General features: G+C 40.4%; 1 protein-coding gene across 1 annotated transcript in view; it reads left to right on the top strand.

Moving 5' to 3' along the window:
• Window positions 1-1,581: 1,581 nt before the first annotated feature.
• LOC133546255 (solute carrier family 4 member 11-like) overlaps window positions 1,582-26,006 on the top strand; it is a 112,568-nt gene continuing 88,143 nt past the window's right edge. The window contains exons 1-2 of the mRNA XM_061892168.1: window positions 1,582-1,685; window positions 9,424-9,517. Coding sequence (XP_061748152.1) covers window positions 9,463-9,517 — 55 coding nt within the window. The 5' untranslated portion in view covers window positions 1,582-1,685; window positions 9,424-9,462. The remainder of the gene's footprint in view (window positions 1,686-9,423; window positions 9,518-26,006) is intronic.

The raw sequence follows: 26,006 nt of genomic DNA, 5'->3' as shown, positions 1-26,006 counted from the left end.
GATCTTTTCGCGATATTGCCATATTTTTGCTGAAAGGATTTAGGAGAGAACATTGACGATAAAGTTTGCAACTTTTGGTCGCTAATAAAAAAGCCTTGCCTGTACCAGAAGTAGCAGACGATGTGCGCGTGACGTCTCGGGTTGTGGAGCTCCTCACATCCTCACATTGTTTACAATCATGGCCACCAGCAGCGAGAGCGATTCGGACCGAGAAAGCGACGATTTCCCCATTAATTTGAGCGAGGATGAAAGATTTGTGGATGAGGAAAGTTAGAGTGAAGCACTAAAAAAAAAAAGGAAAAAAAAGGTCACGGCTCCAGGGGACGGCAGTGGGAGCAATTCAGATGTTATTAGACACATTTACTAGGATAATTCTGGAAAATCCCTTATCTGCTTATTGTGTTAGTGTTTTAGTGAAATTATAAAGTCATAACTGAAAGTCGGAGGGCTGCGGTGACTGCCGGTGTCTCTTAAGGAAAATGGAGGAGCCAAGATCACAGCTGCCTTTCAGGAGGTCACATAATGCGCTCAAGTCTCCGGTAAGAGCCGACCTAATATCACAATTTTCCCATCCAAAAACTTGCTGGTTGACATGTGGTAGAGAAACATGTTCGCTTGACCGCTCTGTGTTAAAGCTTTACAACAAAGAAAGAAACACCGGCTGTGTTTCAGTGCTAAAGGCAGCTGCAATCCACCGCTTTCCACCAACAGCATTCTTCTTTGATGTCTCCATTATTAATAGAACAAATTGCAAAAGATTCAGCAACACAGATGTCCAAATTACTGTGTAATTATGTGATAAAAACAGACTACTTTTAGCCCTAAGTGGTGCTGGGAGAACATGTCCGCTCCAACCAATAACGTCACAAGCACGCGTCAACATAAGTGTCATCATTCCGCGACAAAAAGTTCTATTTTGGTTTCATCTCAACCACATGACATTCTCCCAATCCTCTGCTGTATCATCCATGTATCCATTTTGGTATAAACTCAACTCGTCGTGTTTGGAGGAAGAAGAATACTGAGTTGCATCCCAAGAACACCATATCTACTGTGATGAAAATTACAGACCTGTGTCATCATTTTAAGTGGGAGAACTTGCACAATCGGTGACTGACTAAAAACTTTTTTGCCCCAATGTAGTGGTGTATTTTACTTCTTTGTCTCTTTTTTTCAACCAAAAAATGCTTTGCTCTGATTAGGGGGTACTTGATTTAAAAAAAATGTTCACAGGGGGGTACATCACTGAAAAAAGGTTGAGAACCACTGCATTAGAATACCAAAATGGACCCATAAGTATGAAGGTTAATGTGTGTCTTTAACACAAAAGCTTATTGGACACTGAATTTTTTTGCATTTGAATTTTGTGAGCTGATATTTTTATGTATATATTTGTTTTTACATCAAATTATGCTGACAATTTCATGAAATATTAAAAAAAAAAAATCAGTGTAAAAAAAAAAAAAAAAAAAGGAAGTGCAGAAATATTTACTGCTTTAAGACGCAAGACTCTTTTCCGGTAAATGAAGATAAAAGCGATATGCTTGTTTCACAGAACTGGCCAATCATGTGCCGGGGTTCCAGTCACGTGACACGGGTCTCGAGCGGCAAAGAGGCGGACTCCCGCTTCTCACCTCCGGTACGGCATGGCGGCCAGCGGTACTAACATGGCCATCATCATAACGGTAAGTGCTTCGTTTTATCTAACAATGTGGCTTTTACAGACAGGACGCCGAGTTCGAAAACTAAATTGGCGGGATATGTTTGAGATGTGTCTTAAAGTCAGTGCCGGTGTTGTGCCGAAAAGTGACTCCTTGCTTGCCAAAAAGTGATGCCCTCGTCAGTCCACAACTGATGACTACGTGTAAGACTAAACCTTTTATAAACGCAGTTGTTGGAACTTTATGCGTTTGAAAATACTCAAGCCTTTAATGTGTCGGAAAAATTAGAAAAGTTTGCCATTTTTGTGGTATTAAAGAGATAGTGAAGGACTGTAATTACTGATCCCATGTTGTTTAGAAGCTGCATACAATATTAAATGTTCTTTGTTCATACACGTAATAAATATTAATAGAGCAGGGCTCACCAACCTTTTTGAAACCAAGAGCTACTTCTTGGGTACTGATTAATGCCAAGGGCTACCAGTTTGATACACACTTACATAAATGATAAATGGGTTGTACTTGTATAGCGCTTTTCTACCTTCAAGGTACTCAAAGCGCTTTGACACTACTTGCACATTTACCCATTCACACACACATTCACACACTGATGGAGGGAGCTACCATGCAAGGCGCCAACCAGCACCCATCAGGAGCAAGGGTGAAGTGTCTTGCTCAGGACACAACGGACGTGACGAGGTTGGTACTAGGTGGGATTTGAACCAGGGACCCTCAGGTTGCGCACGGCCACTCTACCACTGCGCCACGCCGTCCCAATAAATTGCCAGAAATAGCCAATTTGCTCCATGAACCTTTAATAAATAAATCTATATATAACACTAAATTGGCCCTAGTGTGTGAATGTGAGTGTGAATGTTGTCTGTCTATCTGTCTTGGCCCTGCGATGAGGTGGCGACTTGTCCAGGGTGTACCCCGCCTTCCGCCCGATTGTAGCTGAGATAGGCGCCAGCGCCCCCCGCGACCCCGAAAGGGAATAAGCGGTAGAAAATGGATGGATGGATGGATATATATATATATTAAAACAATGGGTATTTCTGTCTGTCATTCCGTCGTACATTTTTTTTCCTTTTACAGAAGGTTTTTCGTAGGGAATAAATGATGAAAAACACACTTAATTGAACGGTTTAAAAGAGGGGACAACACGAAAAAAATGAAAATTACATTTTGAAACATAGTTTATCTTCAATTTTGACTCTTTAAAATTCAAAATTCGACCGAAAAAAATGAAGACAAAAACTAGCCAATTCGAATCTTTTTGAACAAATGAAAAAAAGAATTTATATAATATCATTAGTAATTTTTCCTGATTAAGATTACTTTTAGAATTTTGATGACATGTTTTAAATAGGTTAAAATCCAATCTGCACTTTGTTAAAATGTATAACAAATTGGACCAAGCTAATTTTCTAACAAAGGCAAATCATTATTTCTTCTGGATTTTCCAGAACAAAAATTTTAAAAGAAATTCAAAAGACTTTGAAATAAGATTTCAATTTGATTCTACAGATTTTCTAGATTTGCCAGAATAATTTTTTTGAATTTTAATCATAAATAAGTTTGAAGAAATAGTTAAAAATCCTAAAATTATTTTTAAGGTTGTATTTTTTCTCTAAAATCCTCTTTCTGAAATTTATAAGAAGCAAAGTAAAAAAATAAATGAATTTATTTAAACAAGTTAAGACCAAGTCTTTAAAATATTTTCTTGCATTTTCAAATTCTATTTGAGTTTTGTCTCTCTTAGAATTAAAAATGTTGAGCAAAGCGAAACCAGCTTGCTAGTAAATAAATACAATTTAAAAAATAGAGGCAGCTCACTGGTAAGTGCTGCTATTTAATCTATTTTTAGAACAGGCCAGCGGGCTACCTGGTGCCCGCGGGCACCGCATTGGTGACCCCTGTAATAGAGTGTTTCGTTGTGTTCATTAAATCAATGTATTCTTGCCTGCCAAAAAGTGATTGAAAGTAAGTTTAAAGTACATACACTGTAGGGCAGACCTGGGCAATTATTTTTGACACGGGGGGCCAAATTTAGAGAAAAATTGTGTCTGGGGGCCGGTATATCTATTTTTAGGAACACTAACACAAAACCTCATAACAATGTCTGATTGAATGCTAAAAACGTTATGACAGACCGCCTTAAAAAACGGATTGCAATTTTACATTTTTATACTGAATGAGACACCCAGAAAGTACATGAAAATAAAGAATGTGGAATTTACAATATTAATTATGAATGAAAAAACACTGAATATTGAAAACATATGAACATCACAAACCCTCTCAATCGAAATATTTTATAATAAAGCGAAACACAAAAAAATGCAACAACCCACTGTCAGTAACTACAGTAAATTGGTCGCTACATCTGTAAGTGCAAGTTAAAACTCTACTTTGCAAAACGAAAGCCATTTATCAACAACACCCAGGAACGCCGCCGGCTTCGCTGAGCCAGAGCTCATTTAAGATGGACTGATGCAAAGTGGAAAAGGGGGACGGCGTGGGGAAGTTGGTAGAGTGGCTGTGCCAGCAATCTGAGGGTTACTAGTTCAATCCCCACCTTCTACCATCCTAGTCACATCCGTTGTGTCTTTGGGCAAGACACTTCACCCTTGCTCCTGATGGGTCCTGGTGAGTGCCTTGCATGGCAGCTCCCATCGTCAGTGTGTGAATGGGCGTATGTGGAAATGCTGTCAAAGCGCTTTGGGCTCCATAAAAAGGGGTAGAAAAGCGCTACACAAGTACAACAACCCAAACAGAGCAATATATGAACACGAAGGGTAAAAAAAAACCCAAAAAGTACCTAAAATATGATATATCTGATACATCACTAGGCTTTACAACTTTGTTATAAAAATCTTCTTCCGCGTCTGTCCCTGACACCCGCATTTCAGGCTGACCCTCTGGAAACACTCTGTGGAAACGCTCCCCGCCCACACTGCTTGTTGCATCGTCTGAGCTGCTGTGACTTAGATGACCATAGTAACTAATTAGATTACCATAGTAACTAGTATATCATGCAAAAGCGGAGATTTCAACCATTGAAATACTTTGTATAGTTCAAGACTTCAGGTCATTAGAAAACATTACTGCACATCATAATAGCAGCTACACTTTTCATTTTAAAAATCTAAAAAAAAAATTGGGGAATGTCCGGCGGGCTAGATTGAAAAGCTTAACAGGCCGCATGTGGCCCCCGGGTCTTATATTGCCCAGGTCTGCTGTAGGGGTTGTGCAGTATACCGGTATTAGTATATTACCGCGCTACTAATGAATCATATTAGGTACTACACCGCCTCTAAAAAGTACCAGTAACCTGTATGATTACATCAATATTTTTGGCATCACAACATCGTCTTTCGTTTTTTTAAAATGTATATTATGTTTATAAACTCGGGAAATATGTGCCTGGACACATGAGGACTTTGGATATGACCAATGTATGATCCTGTAACGACTTGGTATCGGATTGATACCCACATTTGTGGTATCATCTAAAACTACATTAAAGTATCAAACAACAGAAGAATAAGTGATTATTACATTATAACAGAAGTGTAGATAGAACCATGAATTGATTCACGTGGACCCCGATTTAAACAAGTTAAAAAACTTATTCGGGTGTTACCTTTTAATATATACTGTAATGTGCAATCTACTAATACAAGTTTAAATCAATCAATCAAAACATGTTGAAAGAGAAAGTAAGCAGATAAACAGTAAATGAACAAGTAGAATAACAATTAATTTTCTACCACTTGTGCTTAATAATTTTGACAAAATAACAGAATGGAAAATGACAATATGTTACTGCATATGTCAGCAGCTAAATTAGGAGCCCTTTGTTTGCTTACTTACTAATAAAAGACAAGTTGTCTTGTATGTTCACTATTTTATTTAAGGACAAACTTGCAATAACAAACATATGTTTAATGTACCATAAGATTTTTGTTAAAATAAAGCCAATAATGCATTTTTTTGTGTTCCCCTTTATTTAAGAAATACTTTCCTGGACACATGAGGACATTGAATGTGGTGTGCCGTCACAGCATTTTTATTACCGTCACTGCTTGTAAAGAAGGGCTTTTTTGTTGTACTTGAAAATGAATTAAAGTAATATAATATATTGTAACCCCCAGAATAAGTCACAAAGTCTGACGCTATTTTTAACTTTCATCACCAATCCTATGATAACAAACTGCCCAATTCCAACAGGTTTTACCTCCCGTGCAAACACTTTCATCTCCGTGCTTCCCCCGGATACACAACAACACTTCCTCATTCTCCGCCAGTCACCTTGCAGGCACGGACGGTGTGTTTGTAAACATGGGAAAAACTGACATCAAATCCAAACCACACCAACATAAAACATTAACATTAGCAGGTCGTTACAGTATAAATATAACCTATTATTTGCGCACCATTGACAAGGGATTTACCAAAATATTGACCCCGAAAAAAGATTTTGATCAATCAATCAATGTTTATTTATATAGCCCTAAATCACAAGTGTCTCAAAGGGCTGCACAAGCCACAACAGCACCCTCGGTTCAGATCGTAGATCACTGAAAACCCAGCTACTAAAATTGGATGTAAACAAAACACACACCATTGTGAGTGTCCAGCGTTGTCAGCATGTTTGCGATGTGGACGTCCATCCATCCATCTTCTTCCGCTTATCCCAGGTCAGGTCGCGGGGGCAGCAGCCTAAGCAGGGAAGGCCAGACTTTCCTCTCCCCAGCCACTTCGTCCAGCTCTTCCCGGGCGATTCCGAGGCGTTCCCAGGCCAGCCGGGAGACATAGTCTTCCTAACGTGTCCTGGGTCTTCCCCGTGGCCTCCTACCGGTTGGACGTGCCCTAAACACCTCCTTAGGGAGGCGTTCGGTTGGCATCCTGACCAGATGCCCGAACTACCTCATCTGGCTCCTCTCAATGTGGAGGAGCAGCGGCTTTACTTTGAGTTCCTCCCGGATGGCAGAGCTTCTCACCCTATCTCTAAAGGGAGAGCCCCGCCACCCGGCGGAGGAAACTCATTTCGGCCGCTTGTACCCGTGATCTTGGCCTTTCGGTCATAACCCAAAGCTCATAACCATAGGTGAGAATGGGAATGTAGATCTACCGGTAAATTGAGAGCTTTGCCTTCTTCACCACAACGGATCGATACAGCGTCCGCATTACTGACTCGATCTCACGATCCACTCTTCCCTGGACTCCGAGATACTTGGACTCCTCCACTTGGGACAGGGTCTCCTCACCAACCCGGAGATGGCACTCCACCCTTTTCCGGGCGAGAACCATGGACTCAGACTTGGAGGTGCTGATTCTCATCCCGGTCGCTTCACATTCGGCTGCCAACCGATCGAGTGAGAGCTGAAGATCCTGGCCGGATGAAGCAATCAGGACCACATCATCTGCAAAAAGCAGAGACCTAATCCTGCAGCCACCAAACCGGATCCCCTCAACGCCTTGACTGCGCCTCGAAATTCTGTCCATAAAAGTTATGAACAGAATCGGTGACAAAGGGAAGCCTTGGCGTAGTCCAACCCTCACTGGAAACGTGTCCGACTTACTGCCGGCAATGCGGACCAAGCTCTGGCACTGATCGTACAGGGAGCGAACCGCCACAATCAGACAGTCCGATAGCCCATACTCTCTGAGCACTCCCCACAGGACTTCCTGAGGGACACAGTCGAATGCCTTCTCCGAGTCGGTACAATGATAATTTGGAATAATTCCTGAAGGTTAGTAATACCGTTTAATTCTTTGATGACCGAAAAAACGTCATTTATTAATGCATTTTCGGCAACACAAAGTCAGGCACATGCGCACTATCGTCATTTGGCTTGATAATCATGGCGGACCAACGACACCGAGTTTGCTACAGAGATTTCCCCTCGGTTTAACGTCATTTTCCCTCACTTCCCGCCGTGCGTTTAAGAGCGCACTGCTGTGTTTAGATGGAGACAGGTGTGGACAATATTGGAGACACTTGTCCCCACACTAAAAGTATAGAGCGAAGGAGAAAACTAGTTGATGTTTTGCAGCAGGCGATGTGTCGTGAACGTTGTCACAACTTGTTTATAAAGTCTTTACTTTGTTTACTGGGATGTTCACTCCTTTATTTAACTGCAAACTGTATCAGTGTTCGAATAACATCAATACTAGCTATATATATATATATATATATATATATATATATATATATATATATATATATATATATATATATATATATTAGGGCTGCGAATCTTTGGGTGTCCCACGATTCGATTCAATATCGATTCTTGGGGTCACGATTCGATAACATATAGATTTTTTTCGATTCGATGCGATTCTCGATTCAAAAACAATATTTTTCCGATTCAAAACGATTCTGTATTCATTCAATACATAGGATTTCAGCAGGATCTACCCCAGTCTACTGACATGCTAGCAGAATAGTAGATTATTCAAAACAAAGCTTTTATAATTGTAAAGGACACATTTTATCAACTGATTGCAATGATGTAAATTTGTTTTAACTATTAAATGAACCAAAAATATGACTTATTTTATCTTTGTGAAAACATTGGACACAGTGTGTTGTCAAGCTTATGAGATGCGATGCAAGTGTAAGCCACTGTGACACTATTATTCTTTATTTTTATAAAGGTCTAATGATAATGTCAATGAAGGATTTTTAATCACTGCTATGCTGAAATTTTAACTAATATTGATACTGTTGATAATATTCATTTTTGTTTCACTACTTTTGGTTTGTTCTGTGTCGTGTTTGTGTCTCCTCTCAATTGCTCTGTTTATTGCAGTTCTGAGTGTTGCTGGGTCAGGTTTGGTTTTGGAATTGGATTGAATTGTCATGGTATTGCTGTGTAGTGGTTTGTTGGATTGATGAAAAAAATTAAAAAAAATAAATAAATAAAAAATCGATTTAAAAAAAAAATGACAATCGATTCTGAATCGCACAACATAATCGAATCGATTTTTTTCCCACACCCCTAATATATATATAAGGTGGGATTTACCCAGGATAACCGTAGCCGCCTTAGGGTAGAAGGGGCCTAAGAGAGTTACATATATCATAAACTATTGGAATCACATTTTGGGAACCACTACGTTGTCGCTTGGGGTTGATTGTACTGTAGGTGTGTAGACTGGAAACCTGACACCTGATTGGCTGGTTCGGCAACACCATCGATTGCTTCAGACTTGAGCGGGTCTTAAATTTTGAAGCTGCAATTTTTTTTATAAACTGAATTTTCTTTACACTGAATTTTCAAAGAAACACTTTGCCCACTCATTTTTATTCACTTGTCAGCATAATTTCATGCAAAACAATCCTATCCATCCAGCCATACATTTTCAGTTGACAAAATTCAAATGCAATCAGTTACATAAATTCAGTGTTAAAAAAAAAAAAAGTTTTCATAACAAAGACACAAACTCCGATCCTGATGAGTCTCTTTTGGTATTATAATGTCACTGATGGCTTTGCTAAACTGCAGTCGTCCACCGCTCCATTGACCTCCAACACCAAGGGTTCACCGCAGTGCCCTCACCTACCTTCCTTCCCCCAAATCTAAAAGTTTCCTTATTATCCGTTTGCCTCACTATCATTGGCCGAGAGGACATTAAGGTGTTACTCATTGTCGGTGGCTGGCCTCCATCTACCTGTGGGCCTCCACTCTCGATAGCAGCCTTCTCCTACAACACGCAGCTCTGTCATTTTTCTCTCGTTGTGGCCTAGGCCCAGACGGCATTTTGAGCGGTACATTGGCGAAGCAAGATGAAGAAGAAGAAGAGCGAGGTGGAGGGAGTGACACTCAACAGTTTTGTTCAAGGTAAGACAGGCTAAAGACTAGTTTAGGATACAAGTCCGTGATTTGTGTATGAACAGATGCAAACACATTATATTGAATTACTGCATCATTACTAAACTATTTTGTAAAAGTGAAAAAACAATCAGTAATAATTTAAAATAGTGTGTATAGAACGGTCCTTCTCAAACAGCCTTGGTGGTTGTGGTTTGAATCTCGCGGGCGCTTTATCAGTATCATGCTTCAAACCCCACTTCAAAAAGCTGTACACTACAAAACGCGCTTGTTGTAGCCATTCATCCTGACTTCCTCATTTTTATGAACAAATCAGCACAAATCATTTTGTTTTGAAGGTTAAAGTGTTTTACACATTGTGCTCTTGAGTTAATGTTGCTGATCAATTGGAACTTATTATTATTTATTGAGTTTATGTAATTTTATTGTTCAGTATCAAATCGTTCAAATAGGGCAAAACATTTTTATAGTTTAAATAAGAATAAAACATTTTTTTAATTTCAGGCAAATTTATGCACTTCTAACCTTTTCTGTTACAGATTAAAAAACTATATTCATCATGTTGTTGTTTTTTGTAAGGTTATGTATACTTTTTAATTTTTTAATGTTAGTAGGGATACAATGTTACGCGAGGGTTGTACAGTATACCATTATTGGTATAGTACCGCGATACTAATGAATCATATTCGATACTATAACGCCTCTAAAAGTACCAGTCCCCCGACCCCCGTCGACGTCCCGTCGTGTCATTGCTGGTTTACAAGCAGAGGAGCATGTTCGGCAGCGCACAATCACAGAGTACTTACAAGCAAACACAGTGTGTAGACAGAAAAGGGAGAACATGCGCATTATGGCTTAAAAACTAACGATTATGGTGAAATTATAACACTGAAGCCCCCTCAGGAAGATGTTTTTTAAGACATGGCTAGGTAGCTATCGGCTCAAGTCCAGCCGCAATCTGCAGTGTTTTAGCTACTTCTAAATAACTAATCCTCGCCTCCATGGCGACAAATAAAGTACGTTTCTGACAAGTATCATCCCTGCAGGACGAGGAATAGCTAAACATGCTTCACTACACACCGTAGCTCACCGGCGTCACAATGTAAACAAACGCCATTGGTGGATCTACACCTGACATCCACTGAAATGATACCAAATACAGGAGTGTATCTAGTCGATACGACTATGATTACATCAATAGCTCAAAATCTCACCTCAGCATAAAACATTTGGTGGACAAAATGAGACAAAGAAGGAGTGGCATAAAACACGTCTTTCTGTGGCAGCATCAAGGAAAGTTGTACATGTAAACACACTACGGTGCGTTCAATGACTTCCAAAATTAGGACAAAAAGGGGCGCGCCAAATACTCTCATCAGTGAAGCATGTTTGATGTAAACAGTTGGATTTCTAAAGATTTTGTGTCATCTTTGTCCTACAGAAACCATATCAAAACAAACAAAAAATGTTTTCCTCATCTTTTTCAATTTTCATACATTTTTGAAAAAGCTCCAAGGAGCCCCTAGGTCGGCGCTAAAGCCCTACTTATGCCTACTACGCTACTGTATTTTACTGTGGGTCAGGATGGTGGTACTTGGAGAGCCAAGTGTTGTGTGAGGTGGTACTTGGTTAAAAAAAAAAAAAAAAAAAGGTTTGAGAACCACTGCCCTAGGCACTTCTTTGTGTTGGATTAATGTGTCACCGTCGGATAAAGTTTACAGAGCTTGCCCTTGCGAAGGAGCGCACAGAAGATTAGTTTATTAATGTGGCGTTTCATTGCTCATTGTTGGTGGTCACTGTTTGACCAGTGCAGCTGATGAAAGTCCAAACATCTGAGAGGGAAAGACCTTCTTTTTCATCTGGACTACTGACCCAGTGGCTCTTTTTCATGGTGAGGCTTTTGAGGGCGTAGTCGTGAATATTGGACCAAAAATACGATAAAAAATCCGCCATAAATGTGAAGCCTTCTATAAGTGATATAATGATGTCAACACATGATATAAGTGTCTATGTTAGCTATATTATCAAGAAATCAATCGATCAATGATTATTTCTATAGCCCTAAATTGCAAGTGTCTCAAAGGGCTGCACAAGCCACAACAACATCTTCGGTTCAAAGCCCACATAAGGGCAAGGAAAAACTCACAACCCAGTGGTATGTCAATGTGAATAAGTATGAGAAACCTTGGAGAGGACCGCAGATGTGGGTGACCCCCTCGAGGGGAGACCGGATGCAATGGACGTTGAGTGGGTCTAGCACAGGGGTCTTAAACTCACTTTACCTGGGGGCCACTGGATGCAGAGTCTGGGTGAGGCTGGGCCGCAAGAAAACATTTCCTAAAAATGTTTTTTGCATACTTTTCAGCATGGAATATATTTGTAATTACCCGATGCACGTAGAATAATATTATGACCGCAATGTGTGTCGTTCCGCTTTCCCTCCCTACAGCAACACAGTGGCCGGCGGATAGTACCTGGATAGTGAGCGCAAAAAAGTGAGGGCTCACCAAGTGTTATCTGGCATCATAGAAATATGTGTAGTGTTCATCGTGTAAGGCAGTGGTTCTCAAATGGGGGTACGCGTACCCCTGGGGGTACTTGAAGGTATGCCAAGGGTTACGTGAGATTTTTTTTTTAATATTCTAAAAATAGCAACAATTCGAAAATCCTTTATAAATATATTTATTAAATAATACTTTAACAAAATATGAATGTAAGTTCATAAACTGTGAGCAAAAAATACAACAATGCAATACTTGGTGTTGACAGCTAGATTTTTTTGTGGACATGTTCCATAAATATTGATGTTAAAGATTTCTTTTTTGTGGATAAATGTTTAGAATTAAGTTGATGAATCCAGATGGATCTCTATTACAATCCCCAAAGAGGACACTTTAAGTTGATGATTACTTCTATGTGTAGAAATCCTTATTTATAACTGAATCACTTGTTTATTGTTCAACAAGTTTTTAGTTATTTTTATATCTTTTTTTCCCAAATAGTTCAAGAAAGACCACCACAAATGAGCAATAATTTGCACTGTTATACAATGTAATAAATCAGAAACTGATGACATAGTGCTGTATTTTACTTCTTTATCTCTTTTTTTCATACAAAAATGCGTTGCTCTGATTAGGGGGTACTTGAATTAAAGAAATGTTCATAGGGGGTACATCACTGAAAAATGGTCGAGAACCACTGGTGTAAGGCAATGCAAATTAAACAATAATAATAATAAAAATACAAATAAACATTTTGAATTGGTCCAGGTTGTCGGGGACAGGTGTTGCGGTGTGACTGCAGCCGGGCACGTGAGAAAACTCTCGTCTTCATGGCAACGTCTCTGTCGCTTTAACTCACTTGCCGCTTTTCCACTAACGCAGGGGTAGGCAACCCACAACGTTGGAAGAGCCATTTTGGACCCAAATAATACAAGGCTGTCATGAATTGATTAACGTGGACCCCGACTTAAACAAGTTGAAAAACGTATTCGGGTGTTACCATTTAGTGGTCAGTTGTACGAAATATGTACTGTACTGTGCAATCTACTATTAAAAGTATCAATCAATCAAAAGCGCCATTCAAATAAAACTTGCGGGGCGCGCTAACATTAAACTTTCATATTAAGGTGGGGCCGCAAAATAGCGTCTCGCTGGTCGCATTTCGCCCGCGGGCCGCGTGTCTGAGACCCCTGGTCTCGCATAATATTGTGAAAGTCCAGTCCATAGTGGGGCCGGCAGGAGACCATACAGACCATAATACCATACTATCAAAATGACAATGTGTCACAGGCTGTTGCAAATCTTCGTTGACAGAAATGTTAAAATTAAATATTTATTCTACACATTTTTACGACATACTAAAACTTTAGTAAAATGCAGGCTTTTCAGAGGGGGAAATAACTCCTGAAAATGACCGGCTTAGAATGACCAAAGGTATAGATGTGTGTGTCCTAGTTAAAGGAACGCCAGGCTGTCTTCTTTTATTGGATTCATAACGATCTATGCAAGCTGGGTTACGTTTGCTCTGGTCTGGAACAACATGGCACACAATCAACTACCAGAAATGTAGCCATTATTACATACAGATAATGTGTTATGAGACATGCAAATATAAATTAAATACATAGAGGGCATAAGTAAAGGAAATTAAATGAGCTCAAAATTACCTACAAGTGAGGCATAATGGTGCAATATGTACATAGAGCTAGCCTAAATAGCATGTTAGCATCGATTAGCTTACAGTCATGCACTGACCAAATATGCCTGATTCGCACTCCACACAAGTCAATACCATCAACAAAGTTCACCAAACAGAATACGGACAAAATGAGACAAAGAAGGAGTGGCATAAAATATGTCTTTCTCTGGCATCATTGAACAGAGTTACACATGTAAACAAACTATGGTGAGTTCAAGGACTGCCAAAATTAGTAGGACCAAACGGCGCTCGCCAAATACTCTTATCAGAGATAAGAGTATTGGGATTTCTAACAATTAGGGAAGTTTGTGTCATGTTGTCCTCCTACAGAAACCATATTAAAACAAAAATGTGTTTTTTTCCTCTCATCTTTTTCTATTTTCATGCATTTTTGAATATGTATGAAAACCACTGTCTGCCGACTAAAGCGCGCAAATCGATGTCTGACAACTATAGCACTAATCCTTAGCGGACAACTGTACGCTAATCGCTGGCTGATAACTAGTGCGTTACTCGCTAGCTGACTGCTAGCGCAATAATGGCTAGCTCAAAACTGGTGCGATAGCTGACAACAATAGCGCGTTAATCACTATCTGCCGACTAAAGCGCACAAATCGCTGTCTGACGACTAAGGCGCGCAAAATCGATGTCTGCCGACTAAAACACGCGAATCGATGTCTGACGACTAAAGCGCGCAAATCGATGACTGACAACTAAAGCGCACAAATTACATTCTTACAACTAAAGCACTAATCTCTAGCTGACAACTGTACACTAATCGCTAGCTGATAACTGGTGCGTTACTCGCGAGCTGACGGCTAGCGTGATAATGGCTAGCTCAAAACTGGTGCGCTGGCTGACAACTAAAGCACGATAATCACTACCTGCCGACTAAAGCGCACAAATCGATGTCTGACAACGATAGCGCACAAATCGCTGTCTGCCGACTAAAGCGCGCAAATCGATGTCTGACAACGATAGCGCACAAATCGCTGTCTGACGACTAAAGCGCGCAAAATCGATGTCTGCCGACTAAAACACGCGAATCGATGTCTGACGACTAAAGCGCGCAAATCGATGTCTGACGACTAAAGCGCACAAATTACATTCTGACAACTAAAGCACTCATTTCTAGCTGACAACTGTAAGCTAATCGCTAGCTGATAACTGGTGCGTTACTCGCGAGCTGACGGCTAGCGTGATAATGGCTAGCTCAAAACTGGTGCGCTAGCTGACAACTAAAGCGCGCAAATCGATGTCTGACAACGATAGCGCTTAAATCGCTGTCTGTCGACTAAAGCGCGCAAATCGATGTCTGACAACGATAGCGCACAAATCACTGTCTGACGACTAAAGCGCGCAAAATTGATGTCTGCCGACTAAAACACGCAAATCGATGTCTGACGACTAAAGCGCGCAAATCGATGTCTGACAACTAAAGCGCACAAATTACATTCTGACAACCAAAGCACTAATTTCTAGCTGACAACTGTAAGCTAATCGCTAGCTGATAACTGGGGCGTTACTCGCGAGCTGACGGCTAGCGTGATAATGGCTAGCTCAAAACTGGTGCGCTAGCTGTCAACTAAAGCGCGCAAATCGATGTCTGACAACGATAGCGCTTAAATCGCTGTCTGCCGACTAAAGCGCGCAAATCGATGTCTGACAACGATAGCGCACAAATCGCTGTCTGACGACTAAAGCGCGCAAATCGATGTCTGACAACTAAAGCGCACAAATTACATTCTGACAACTAAAGCACTAATCTCTAGCTGACAACTGTAAGCTAATCGCTAGCTGATAACTGGTGCGTTACTCGCGAGCTGACGGCTAGCGTGATAATGGCTAGCTCAAAACTGGTGCGCTAGCTGACAACTAAAGAGCGCAAATCGATGTCTGACAACGATAGCGCTTAAATCGCTGTCTGCCGACTAAAGCGCGCAAATCGATGTCTGACAACGATAGCGCACAAATCGCTGTCTGATGACTAAAGCGGGCAAAATCGATGTCTGCCGACTAAAACACGCGAATCGATGTCTGACGACTAAAGCGCGCAAATCGATGTATGACAACTAAAGCGCACAAATTACATTCTGACAACTAAAGCACTAATCTCTAGCTGACAACTGTAAGCTAATCGCTAGCTGATAACTGGTGCGTTACTCGCGAGCTGACGGCTAGCGTGATAATGGCTAGCTCAAAACTGGTGCGCTAGCTGACAACTAAAGCGCGCAAATCGATGTCTGACAACGATAGCGCACAAATCGCTGTCTGACGACTAAAGCGGGCAAAATCGATGTCTGCCGACTAAAACACGCGAATCGATGTCTGACGACTAAAGCGCACAAATCGATGTCTGACAACTAAAGCGCACAAATTACATTCTGACAACTAAAGCACTAATCTCTAGCTGACAACTGTAAGCTAATCGCTAGCTGATAACTGGTGCGTTACTCGCGAGCTGACGGCTAGCGTGATAATGGCTAGCTCAAAACTGGTGCGCTAGCTGACAACTAAAACGCGCAAATCGATGTCTGACAACGATAGCGCACAAATCGCTGTCTGACGACTAAAGCGGGCAAAATCGATGTCTGCCGACTAAAACACGCGAATCTATGTCTGACGACTAAAGCGCGCAAATCGATGTCTGACAACTAAAGCGCACAAATTACATTCTGACAACTAAAGCACTAATCTCTAGCTGACAACTGTAAGCTAATCGCTAGCTGATAACTGGTGCGTTACTCGCAAGCTGACGGCTAGCGTGATAATGGCTAGCTCAAAACTGGTGCGCTGGCTGACAACTAAAGCACGTTAATCACTACCTGCCGACTAAAGCGCACAAATCGATGTCTGACAACGATAGCGCACAAATCGCTGTCTGCCGACTAAAGCGCGCAAATCGATGTCTGACAACGATAGCGCACAAATCGCTGTCTGACGACTAAAGCACGCAAAATCGATGTCTGCCGACTAAAACACGCGAATCGATGTCTGCCGACTAAAGCGCGCAAATCGATGTCTGACAACTAAAGCGCACAAATTACATTCTGACAACTAAAGCACTAATTTCTAGCTGACAACTGTAAGCTAATCGCTAGCTGATAACTGGTGCGTTACTCGCGAGCTGACGGCTAGCGTGATAATGGCTAGCTCAAAACTGGTGCGCTAGCTGACAACTAAAGCGCGCAAATCGATGTCTGACAACGATAGCGCTTAAATCGCTGTCTGCCAACTAAAGCGCGCAAATCGATGTCTGACAACGATAGCGCACAAATCGCTGTATGACGACTAAAGCGCGCAAAATCGATGTCTGCCGACTAAAACACGCGAATCGATGTCTGACGACTAAAGCGCGCAAATCGATGTCTGACAACTAAAGCGCACAAATTACATTCTGACAACTAAAGCACTAATCTCTAGATGACAACTGTAAGCTAATCGCTAGCTGATAACTGGTGCGTTACTCGCGAGCTGACGGCTAGCGTGATAATGGCTAGCTCAAAACTGGTGCGCTAGCTGACAACTAAAGCGCGCAAATCGATGTCTGACAACTAAAGCGCACAAATTACATTCTGACAACTAAAGCACTAATCTCTAGCTGACAACTGTAAGCTAATCGCTAGCTGATAACTGGTGCGTTACTCGCGAGCTGACGGCTAGCGTGATAATGGCTAGCTCAAAACTGGTGCGCTAGCTGACAACTAAAGCGCGCAAATCGATGTCTGACAACGATAGCGCTTAAATCGCTGTCTGCCGACTAAAGCGCGCAAATCGATGTCTGACAACGATAGCGCACAAATCGCTGTCTGACGACTAAAGCGGGCAAAATCGATGTCTGCCGACTAAAACAGGCGAATCGATGTCTGACGACTAAAGCGCGCAAATCGATGTCTGACAACTAAAGCGCACAAATTACATTCTGACAACTAAAGCACTAATCTCTAGCTGACAACTGTAAGCTAATCGCTAGCTGATAACTGGTGCGTTACTCGCGAGCCGACGGCTAGCGTGATAATGGCTAGCTCAAAACTGGTGCGCTAGCTGACAACTAAAGCGCGCAAATCGATGTCTGACAACGATAGCGCACAAATCGCTGTCTGACGACTAAAGCGCGCAAAATCGATGTCTGCCGACTAAAACACGCGAATCGATGTCTGACGACTAAAGCGCGCAAATCGATGTCTGACAACTAAAGCGCACAAATTACATTCTGACAACTAAAGCACTAATCTCTAGCTGACAACTGTAAGCTAATCGCTAGCTGATAACTGGTGCGTTACTCGCGAGCTGACGGCTAGCGTGATAATGGCTAGCTCAAAACTGGTGCGCTAGCTGACAACTAAAGCGCGCAAATCGATGTCTGACAACGATACAGCGTTAATTGCTATCTGCCGACTAAAGCGCGCAAATCGCTGTCTGACGATTAAAGCGCGCAAATCGATGTCTGACAACGATAGCGCGCTAATCGCTATTTGCCGACAAAAACGCGCAAATCAATGTCTGCCGACTTAAGTGCGCAAATCTTTGTCTGACAACTATAGCGCGTTAATCGCTATCTGCCGACTAAAGCGTGCAAATCGCTGTCTGCCGACTAAAGCGCGCAAATTGTTGTCTGACAACTATAGCGCGTTAATCGATGTCTGCCGACTAAAGCGCGCAAATCGCTGTCTGACAACTATAGCGCGTTAATCGATGCCTGCCGACTAAAACGCGCAAATCATTGTCTGACAATTATACCGCGTTAATCGCTGTCTGCCGACTAAAGCGCGCAAATCGCTGCCTGCCGACTAAAGCGCGCAAATCGCTAGCTGACAACTTGACAACTGGTGCATTACTCTAGCGGTCAGCTAGCGCGCCAATGGCTAGCTCAAAACTGGTGCGCCAGTCGCGAGCTATTTGCGCACTCATTGCGAGATGACAACTGGCGCGCTAATCGCCAGCTGACATCTAGAGCGCCAATTGTTAGCTGAAAACTAAAGTGCTAATTGCAGGCTGGCAACTGGTGCGCTATTCAATCCGACAACAGCACGCCTAATCGCAAGCTATCTTAAATGTTAACATTAAATATAACTATTATTATTATTGTCACTATACATGTCACTGCAATTTTTTAAACTACAATACATTGTATTGGGGCAATGTCAATGTATGTTTGAAGACACTTAAAAAAGAGGAAACATTTTAAATATAAAAAAAAATATTTAAAAAATCTAATCAATCAAAGAATTCACAATACCCCTGCGGACCCCATGTTGAAGACCTCTGCCCTACCAATCTGGGACATCACTTTTACACCACACCAAACAAACGCACCAGAGTTCCTTTCAAAGGAACCAAACATGAGGAATGTGAACACACACATTGTAATGTATTGTCGCGTCCCATCACAATACAGTCATAAACACATTATAATGAGACTTTCTAGTAGATAGTGTCGTAACGCTGCATTTTAGCACAGCTCATACACACCCGGTCTGTCAGAGAATAACAAAGCAACTTTTTACTCACAAAGACTTCAGACCCCTGATGGTATTTTTATTTTATGTTTCATTTTCCCTGGTCTTAATGGACAAGTTAGACTGACATGAAAGTATGTTTCATTCTTCTCAACCTGCAGTGGGTTCTCCTACACTCACCTTCCCATCCATCTAAATAAGTGCAACCACCAAAGCTTTTCATTTGGCCCACCTAACATAGACCTGATGGGCTTGATAAAACCATTCCAACTTGTGTACTATATGCAGTACTCCATAGTCATAGTCGGGCACATGAGTCCCGATGAAGCAACAGCGGGCTTAATAGAACAAGAATACTCATTCAACCCTGGAAAAAAAAATCCTAACAAATTGCAAAAATTGAACTTTTAACAACAACAAAGTATGAAGGTTTGCCCTGAGCCGATGCTCAAGTCGCTGTTTCCTGTCGGACATTTTATATGTTGCACACACTGTTCCAGATCAGCAAAGAGGGTAGAAATCCACACTAAATAAGTTTCAACACGAAACAAACATTTGTAAGTAGATATTTGCCATAAATATATTTACTTTGTTTTGTATTGCAATTGCTGATTTTGTGATGTTTAGTGTTCGTAATAGAGTTGTTTTATGTATTATTTGTTAACTAACTCTCTGGCAAGAAAAGCTTGTGTAATGTTCATATTGTTGTTACTCAGCCAGCGTTTGTGGGTCTGATGGACCCGTTGCATTTTGTGGTTTTTAATGCCTCACAATCAAACACTTTTATGTTAAAATACTGATCAGATGTTTATTGGGCTAAGGTAAATATGAACGTTGCAAGGAAAATTCCTCTGCCAGTTTCTGCATCCCACAGGGATTCTTCTTTTGTGTTTCTGCACCTGCGGTTCCCACACAAGGTTGCAACATTGTCAACACTGTCTGCTCTCATTTTCACGCACAATTGACCCTCTGATGTTCTGTATACCTACTAGAGATATGTGGTTTTCAGTCTCATCCACGGAGTCCGCGGATAAACCGCGGGTCGGGCGGTTGATATGACGAAAAAATAGATTTTAATTAGATTGAGATAGGCGCCAGCACCCCCCGCGACCCCAAAAGGGAATAAGCGGTAGAAAATGGATGGATGGATAGATTCGGGCGGGTGGCGGTTGAACCATCCGGAAATATTTGATATGCATGGTTCTGTGATCGGTATCCTTTGCCATTCAAAGTGCCATTTAAGACCCGTGTCACAAAGCGAAGAAGACAACAAGAGACGCTATTATTCTCTTGAATGACTGCCGGTAGTCACTCAGATAAGTATTAGGGCGTGCTACGAAGCCATTGGCTTTGTCGCCTACTATAACATGTACGATCTGCTTTTCAGTCCAGCATCATGTTGTGTGTGGTTTCCGCGGCAACACGCACACGACTACAAAGCATACTGGGTGACACAGAGTACACTAATGGTTGTGATATAAACAATTTTAACACTCTTAGTAATATGCGCCACGCTGTGAATCCACACCAATTAAGAAAGACAAACACATTTCGGGAGAACATCCTCACAGTAACAACATAAACGCAACACAACAAATACCCATAATCCTTTGTATTCATGACACTTCCTGACTATTTTATACACCCAGCTAGCAGCAAACCCCGCCCCCGTGCGTCGGTAAGGTGTGCGGGGGTGGGGACGCGGGGGTGTAAAATATATTCAGGGAGTTTCACGGATACAAAGGATTATGGGTATTTGTTGTGTTGCGTTTATGTTGTGTTACTGTGAGGATGTTCTCCCGAAATGTGTTTGTCAATCTTGTTGGGTGTGGCTTCACAGCGTGGCGCATATTAGTAAGTGTTAAAGTTGTTTATATCACAACCATCAGTGTACTCTGTATCACCCAGTATACCTTTCAATGTTGAACGTGTAATTCCGGAAGCTGCACACAGCTTGTTGCCGGACCAACAATTGGTTCGTACATGTTGTTGAAGGTGTCAAAGGCAATGGCTTCACAGCACGCACATATTCTTGTAATCAGGATGAATGCTATTGGATAGTCGCGGGAACGGTAGCGGTTCCAATTGTCATCATTACTCTGTGAAACAGATTTAAATAGCTCTGTGAGTGGTAAAGGCTGACAACCTCTGATGTATTTCAGCGGGCAGTTGGCGGGCGGGTACGGTCCTGATAAAATGTTGGTTCGGGTGTACGGCGGGTGGATGACGACTTTGGTGATGCGGATGATATAATTGCCTATCCGCGCATCTCTAATACCTACACTCTGTCCTCCTGTGTGTGTGTGTGTGTGTGGAAAAAAGGTTGGGGAACCCTGCATTACATCATCGACTGGGAATTAAAAAGTGCCTGCCTGTAAATTTATTTTTCATCTGAGTTTGATACATTTTGTAATATTTGCACAGCTATGTTATTTATATTAGGTAGAAATAATATTTTTCAACTTTATTTATGTTATGTAATTCTGTGCTACTTAAACAGTTAATTTTCTGTGCTGTTAACACCCATCTTGACTAACTGGGTTAAAAAAGTGTTTACAGTACAGTTGTCATTCACTTCAATTTCAGTGAATATCGCTCAAAAATGAATATCTTTTTATGTATACTTTCACTGGAAAATATATCGAGATACATATCGGAATTTCCAGTTTAAGTAAAAAAAATAGATATACTTTTTCGTCCATATTGCCCAGCCATAATAGCATGAAACACACCGGAAACGCAAGTGAGGGCAGAATTATTGATTCATTGACAGTTCAGTGTGAAAGGAGATGTGTTTACTCTGCAATTAAGTAAACACAGTCTCAAAGAAATAGAACCTTTCTGACGAAACATCCAAATTTCGACATCCGGCCCCTGAGCCCTTAGACTTCTGAAACTGTGGCCCTCTTCATGATGTCATTGAATGCACTCACATGTCTTGCTTGCGACACCACAATAAAACAGACAGCAAACAGAAGAAAGTGCATATTTGTTTGGCTTTTTAATGTATTTGCACACTTTTTGTCACTTCTACTACTTCAATTGTAATGTCCAATTATGCCAATTAGACACCTACTCCCACAGATATATTGCATTCCTTTGGCAATCACAATAAAAGCTACTTTTGTGGTCGGGTGGGTTTAATAGGGAAGTATATGGGTTAGTTAGCTCTACTGATATGAAATAGACACTAAATGAAAGAAATAGACACTAAAAATATGACACATGACAAAGCATTGCAATCAACATAAAATGTTATTTTGTCTTTCTTTGTTTTTTTCCTTGCAAAGATGTTATGCTGATTTTTTCAAAGTACGTCATAAAACACTGTATTTTTCATAAGGTCATTTTTGAGCTTTAATGCCACCTCCTGGCTGAGCAGAGAAAGAGCCAAAACCTTTTAAGTACCGCCAAGCACTACTGTTGTGTTAATATTCAACATTGGAGAGGCCTGAATGAAGCAGAGAAATGTAATAATTATCCAGGGTGGCACTCTCTATAGTTGCCTCTGATGGAAAATTAGAAAAAGCCTTACTTTCTCATTGTTTGTTTGTTTTATCTTAGGAATTGACGACTGACTGATTTTTGCCCATTAACCAATAAATGTATTACTTTGGAACATGTTAAATGTACAGGACAATGAATTTATTTTATTTTAAAGGACATAAGGCGCACTGCCGATGAATGGTCTATTTTCAATCTTTTTTCATATATAAGGCGCACAGGATTATAAGGCACATTAAAAGGAGTCATGTTATTATTATTTTTTTCTAAATGTAAAATATTTCCTTGTGGTCTACATAACATGTAATGGTGTTTCATTGATCAAATTGTTGCATAGATGATGTTTCAAAGATCATCTTCAAGCCGCTTTCTGACAATCGCTTCCGGATGCGTCGTTATGTGGGCGGTCTTATTTACGTGGTTCACCTTCGCCAGCGTCTTCTCCCCGTCATCTTTGTTGCAGCGGTGTAGCGTGCAAGGACGGGAGTGGAAGAAGTGTCAAAAAATGGGGCTAACTGTTTTAATGACATTGAGACTGTACTTAAATCAATAACGGGGCAGCATCTCCTCATCAGGAAACAACAACAAGGCAGGAAATGTGTCTTGTAAAAAAACATCCAACCGGAACACTCTAAAGTTCCTTGGGTGAATAATGTAAACTCACTACACCGGTATGTTTTAGCACTTTCATGGCAAATTTACTGACCGATATAAATAGGAACTTTTCACTACTTTATATTAGAAATGGTAACAGCGGAGGATAAATGTACCATAACAAGAAGATAGAGAAAAAGAAGAAGACTATCGACTACATAGGTGGACGCGTGCAATTTTTTTAGGATTCATGCAGATCCCAAAAACAGATCTGCAGTTTCCAGAAGGTAAGAAAAGTGGCTTTTGCATAATATTGCAAAACAAAACGCCAGATATGTCTTACCTTATCGCACACCATAATAATACAATCCATCAAGGGGTGCGGCTTCATAGCTTACCAAAGTCGTACCAAAACATTTTGATAGATTTTTGAGCGCCTTGTGTAATGTTCTATATTTTCAATGGAACATATAAAATGTTGGTGTTGTTTACTTGAGTCATATTCCCAACATATTGCAGTTTACTAATATCTCTTATGTTTGACTGCCATCTACTGGTCACACTTATCATTACACCATGTACCCAATAAAGATTTATTCCGTACATTAGGCGCACCGAGTTATAAGGCGCACTGTCGGCTTTTGAGGGATAAAGAAGGATTTTAATTGCCCTTTTTAGTCCTGAAAATGGGATACATGTAAACAATTCAACACATACAAAAAGGGATAGGAAAAATGAGATAAGCTAAATTACATTTAAATCGAGACATGATCTGTGTAATAAAACAGACTATAAATGACGGCAAATTTAGTTTAAAAGGCACTAAAATATTTATTTACCAATACAGTGGAACATGGAACCGCAACAGAGGGCCCATGAGTAGTACGGTTTGGAGTGCTACCAATGTTTAAAAAAAAATAAAATTATGTCCCACAAATCAAACTAGAAAGCACTTGGAGAGCGTAGACCTTTGCCAGGCCCTTTCTCCCAATAGTAAAAACGTACTAAATCCACCCTGCGATCCGGATCAACCAAAAACTGTAATCACTTTTTCCCTTATCGCAGTTCTGACATTTCCTGAAAGGTCGATGCAAATCTGCCGTCAACCTTTGAGCTATCTGTGAAAAAAAGCTTTTAACGTAAATGTACGATAACGTCCCAAATAATGCTAAATCAAGTATTGACTACTCTACATTTGCCTCCCTGTTAAGTGCAAGTGCTTTGTTTGTCAAAACTTAATTTAGACATATTATTTATCAATTTAAATGTTTATATTGACGGTCCCGTAACCCATCCTTGCTGAGACAGAACCTATTTAATTGCTTTTGGTTGTGATTTTTATTCAAATACAACATTTTTCTAGTATATTTTAATTTCATTATCTGTTTGTTTCATTTGACTTGGAGATTGAAAAATTTACATTTACATATATTATGTTGCTTAATTTTTTAGTGTTTTACAAAGCATCTTCAAGCCGCTTTCTGAGAATTGCGTCGTTTTGCGGGCGCTCTTATTTGCGTGCTGACGACTGCATCTTCTCTTCTAGTCAGCCATGTTGCAGTTTATAGCGCATCAATAGAGTCTACTGACAGATTAAGTTTGAACTCTACGCTACTGTACCCCAACAGTGGAAGATTTTTTTTAGCATGCATGTGCATGTATGAGCCAGTCTGCCCCACAACAAGAGGATAGAGAAAAATAATATAGCGTATACAACTTTGTGGTACCCAACATAGGTACCTACGCTCCCGGATGGACTCAAGCAAAGCTCTCGGACTAAATCTTTACCTTACATGGAGATATCCACTGACATAACTAGGTCAAAATACGTGACTGAAGTCTCACATTCCAAATGACTCGTTTAGAGCCAGTTCTGAAGAAGGCAAGACTGTTTTTAAAAAAATATTTCACATTTTCTGGACAAATAGACAGTAACAGATACCATCAGTTTAAAAAAGTTTGTTTTGCACAATAGGACCCCTTCAAAAACCTGACAGTCTAAAGGTCTCTTTCAGAATGTTACCATGGGTAAAGAAAATAAAAAATATACAATGAAAAAGTTGCTTTCTATGAAAAAAAATAATTGCTTTTTAACAAATTAATTATTTGTCTTTAATTGACAATTAACAAAAAATATGGCATTAGCCAATAATTATTTGTCAATTGTTTTAGTTGCAAATTAGAACAAATGTATTGGCCTTTATAATATTCAGAGTATTTGGATAATTAGTAAATATATTTATTCACTTCTTATTGTTTTGTTTTTTAGATTAATCAAGAATTGTATAAATTACAGTTTTAGATAAAAAAAAAATGGAAACAAGTAAAATGATGGATGGATGGATGGATGGTATTGGCCTTTATTTTGTGTGTAGTCAACAATATTTAAGTGCTTGGCATATCTTGACCTACATTGTGTTGGTATTCATGCATTGTACAAAAGTACATACTTTCAATAATTTAATTGTACTGCATGTATGAAAATGTTTGGCCAACTTTTTAATACATAGACAGGTACCTACGCTCCCACGTACATACACAAATACAGTACATACGTACACACTCCTTCGTACATCCACATGCACATTCACTGTTCAGACACATATGCACATACTGTACATATTTATTCACTGTACAAACATACCGTATTTTTTGTAATGTAAGTCTTTCCGGAGTATAAGTCGCACCGGCCGAAAATGCATAAGGAAGGAAAAAAACATATATACGTCGCACTGGAGTAT

Source organism: Nerophis ophidion, linkage group LG29, assembly GCF_033978795.1.
Source record: "Nerophis ophidion isolate RoL-2023_Sa linkage group LG29, RoL_Noph_v1.0, whole genome shotgun sequence".
Taxonomy (NCBI): domain Eukaryota; kingdom Metazoa; phylum Chordata; class Actinopteri; order Syngnathiformes; family Syngnathidae; genus Nerophis; species Nerophis ophidion.
This window is presented reverse-complemented; position numbering and strand designations above follow the sequence as displayed.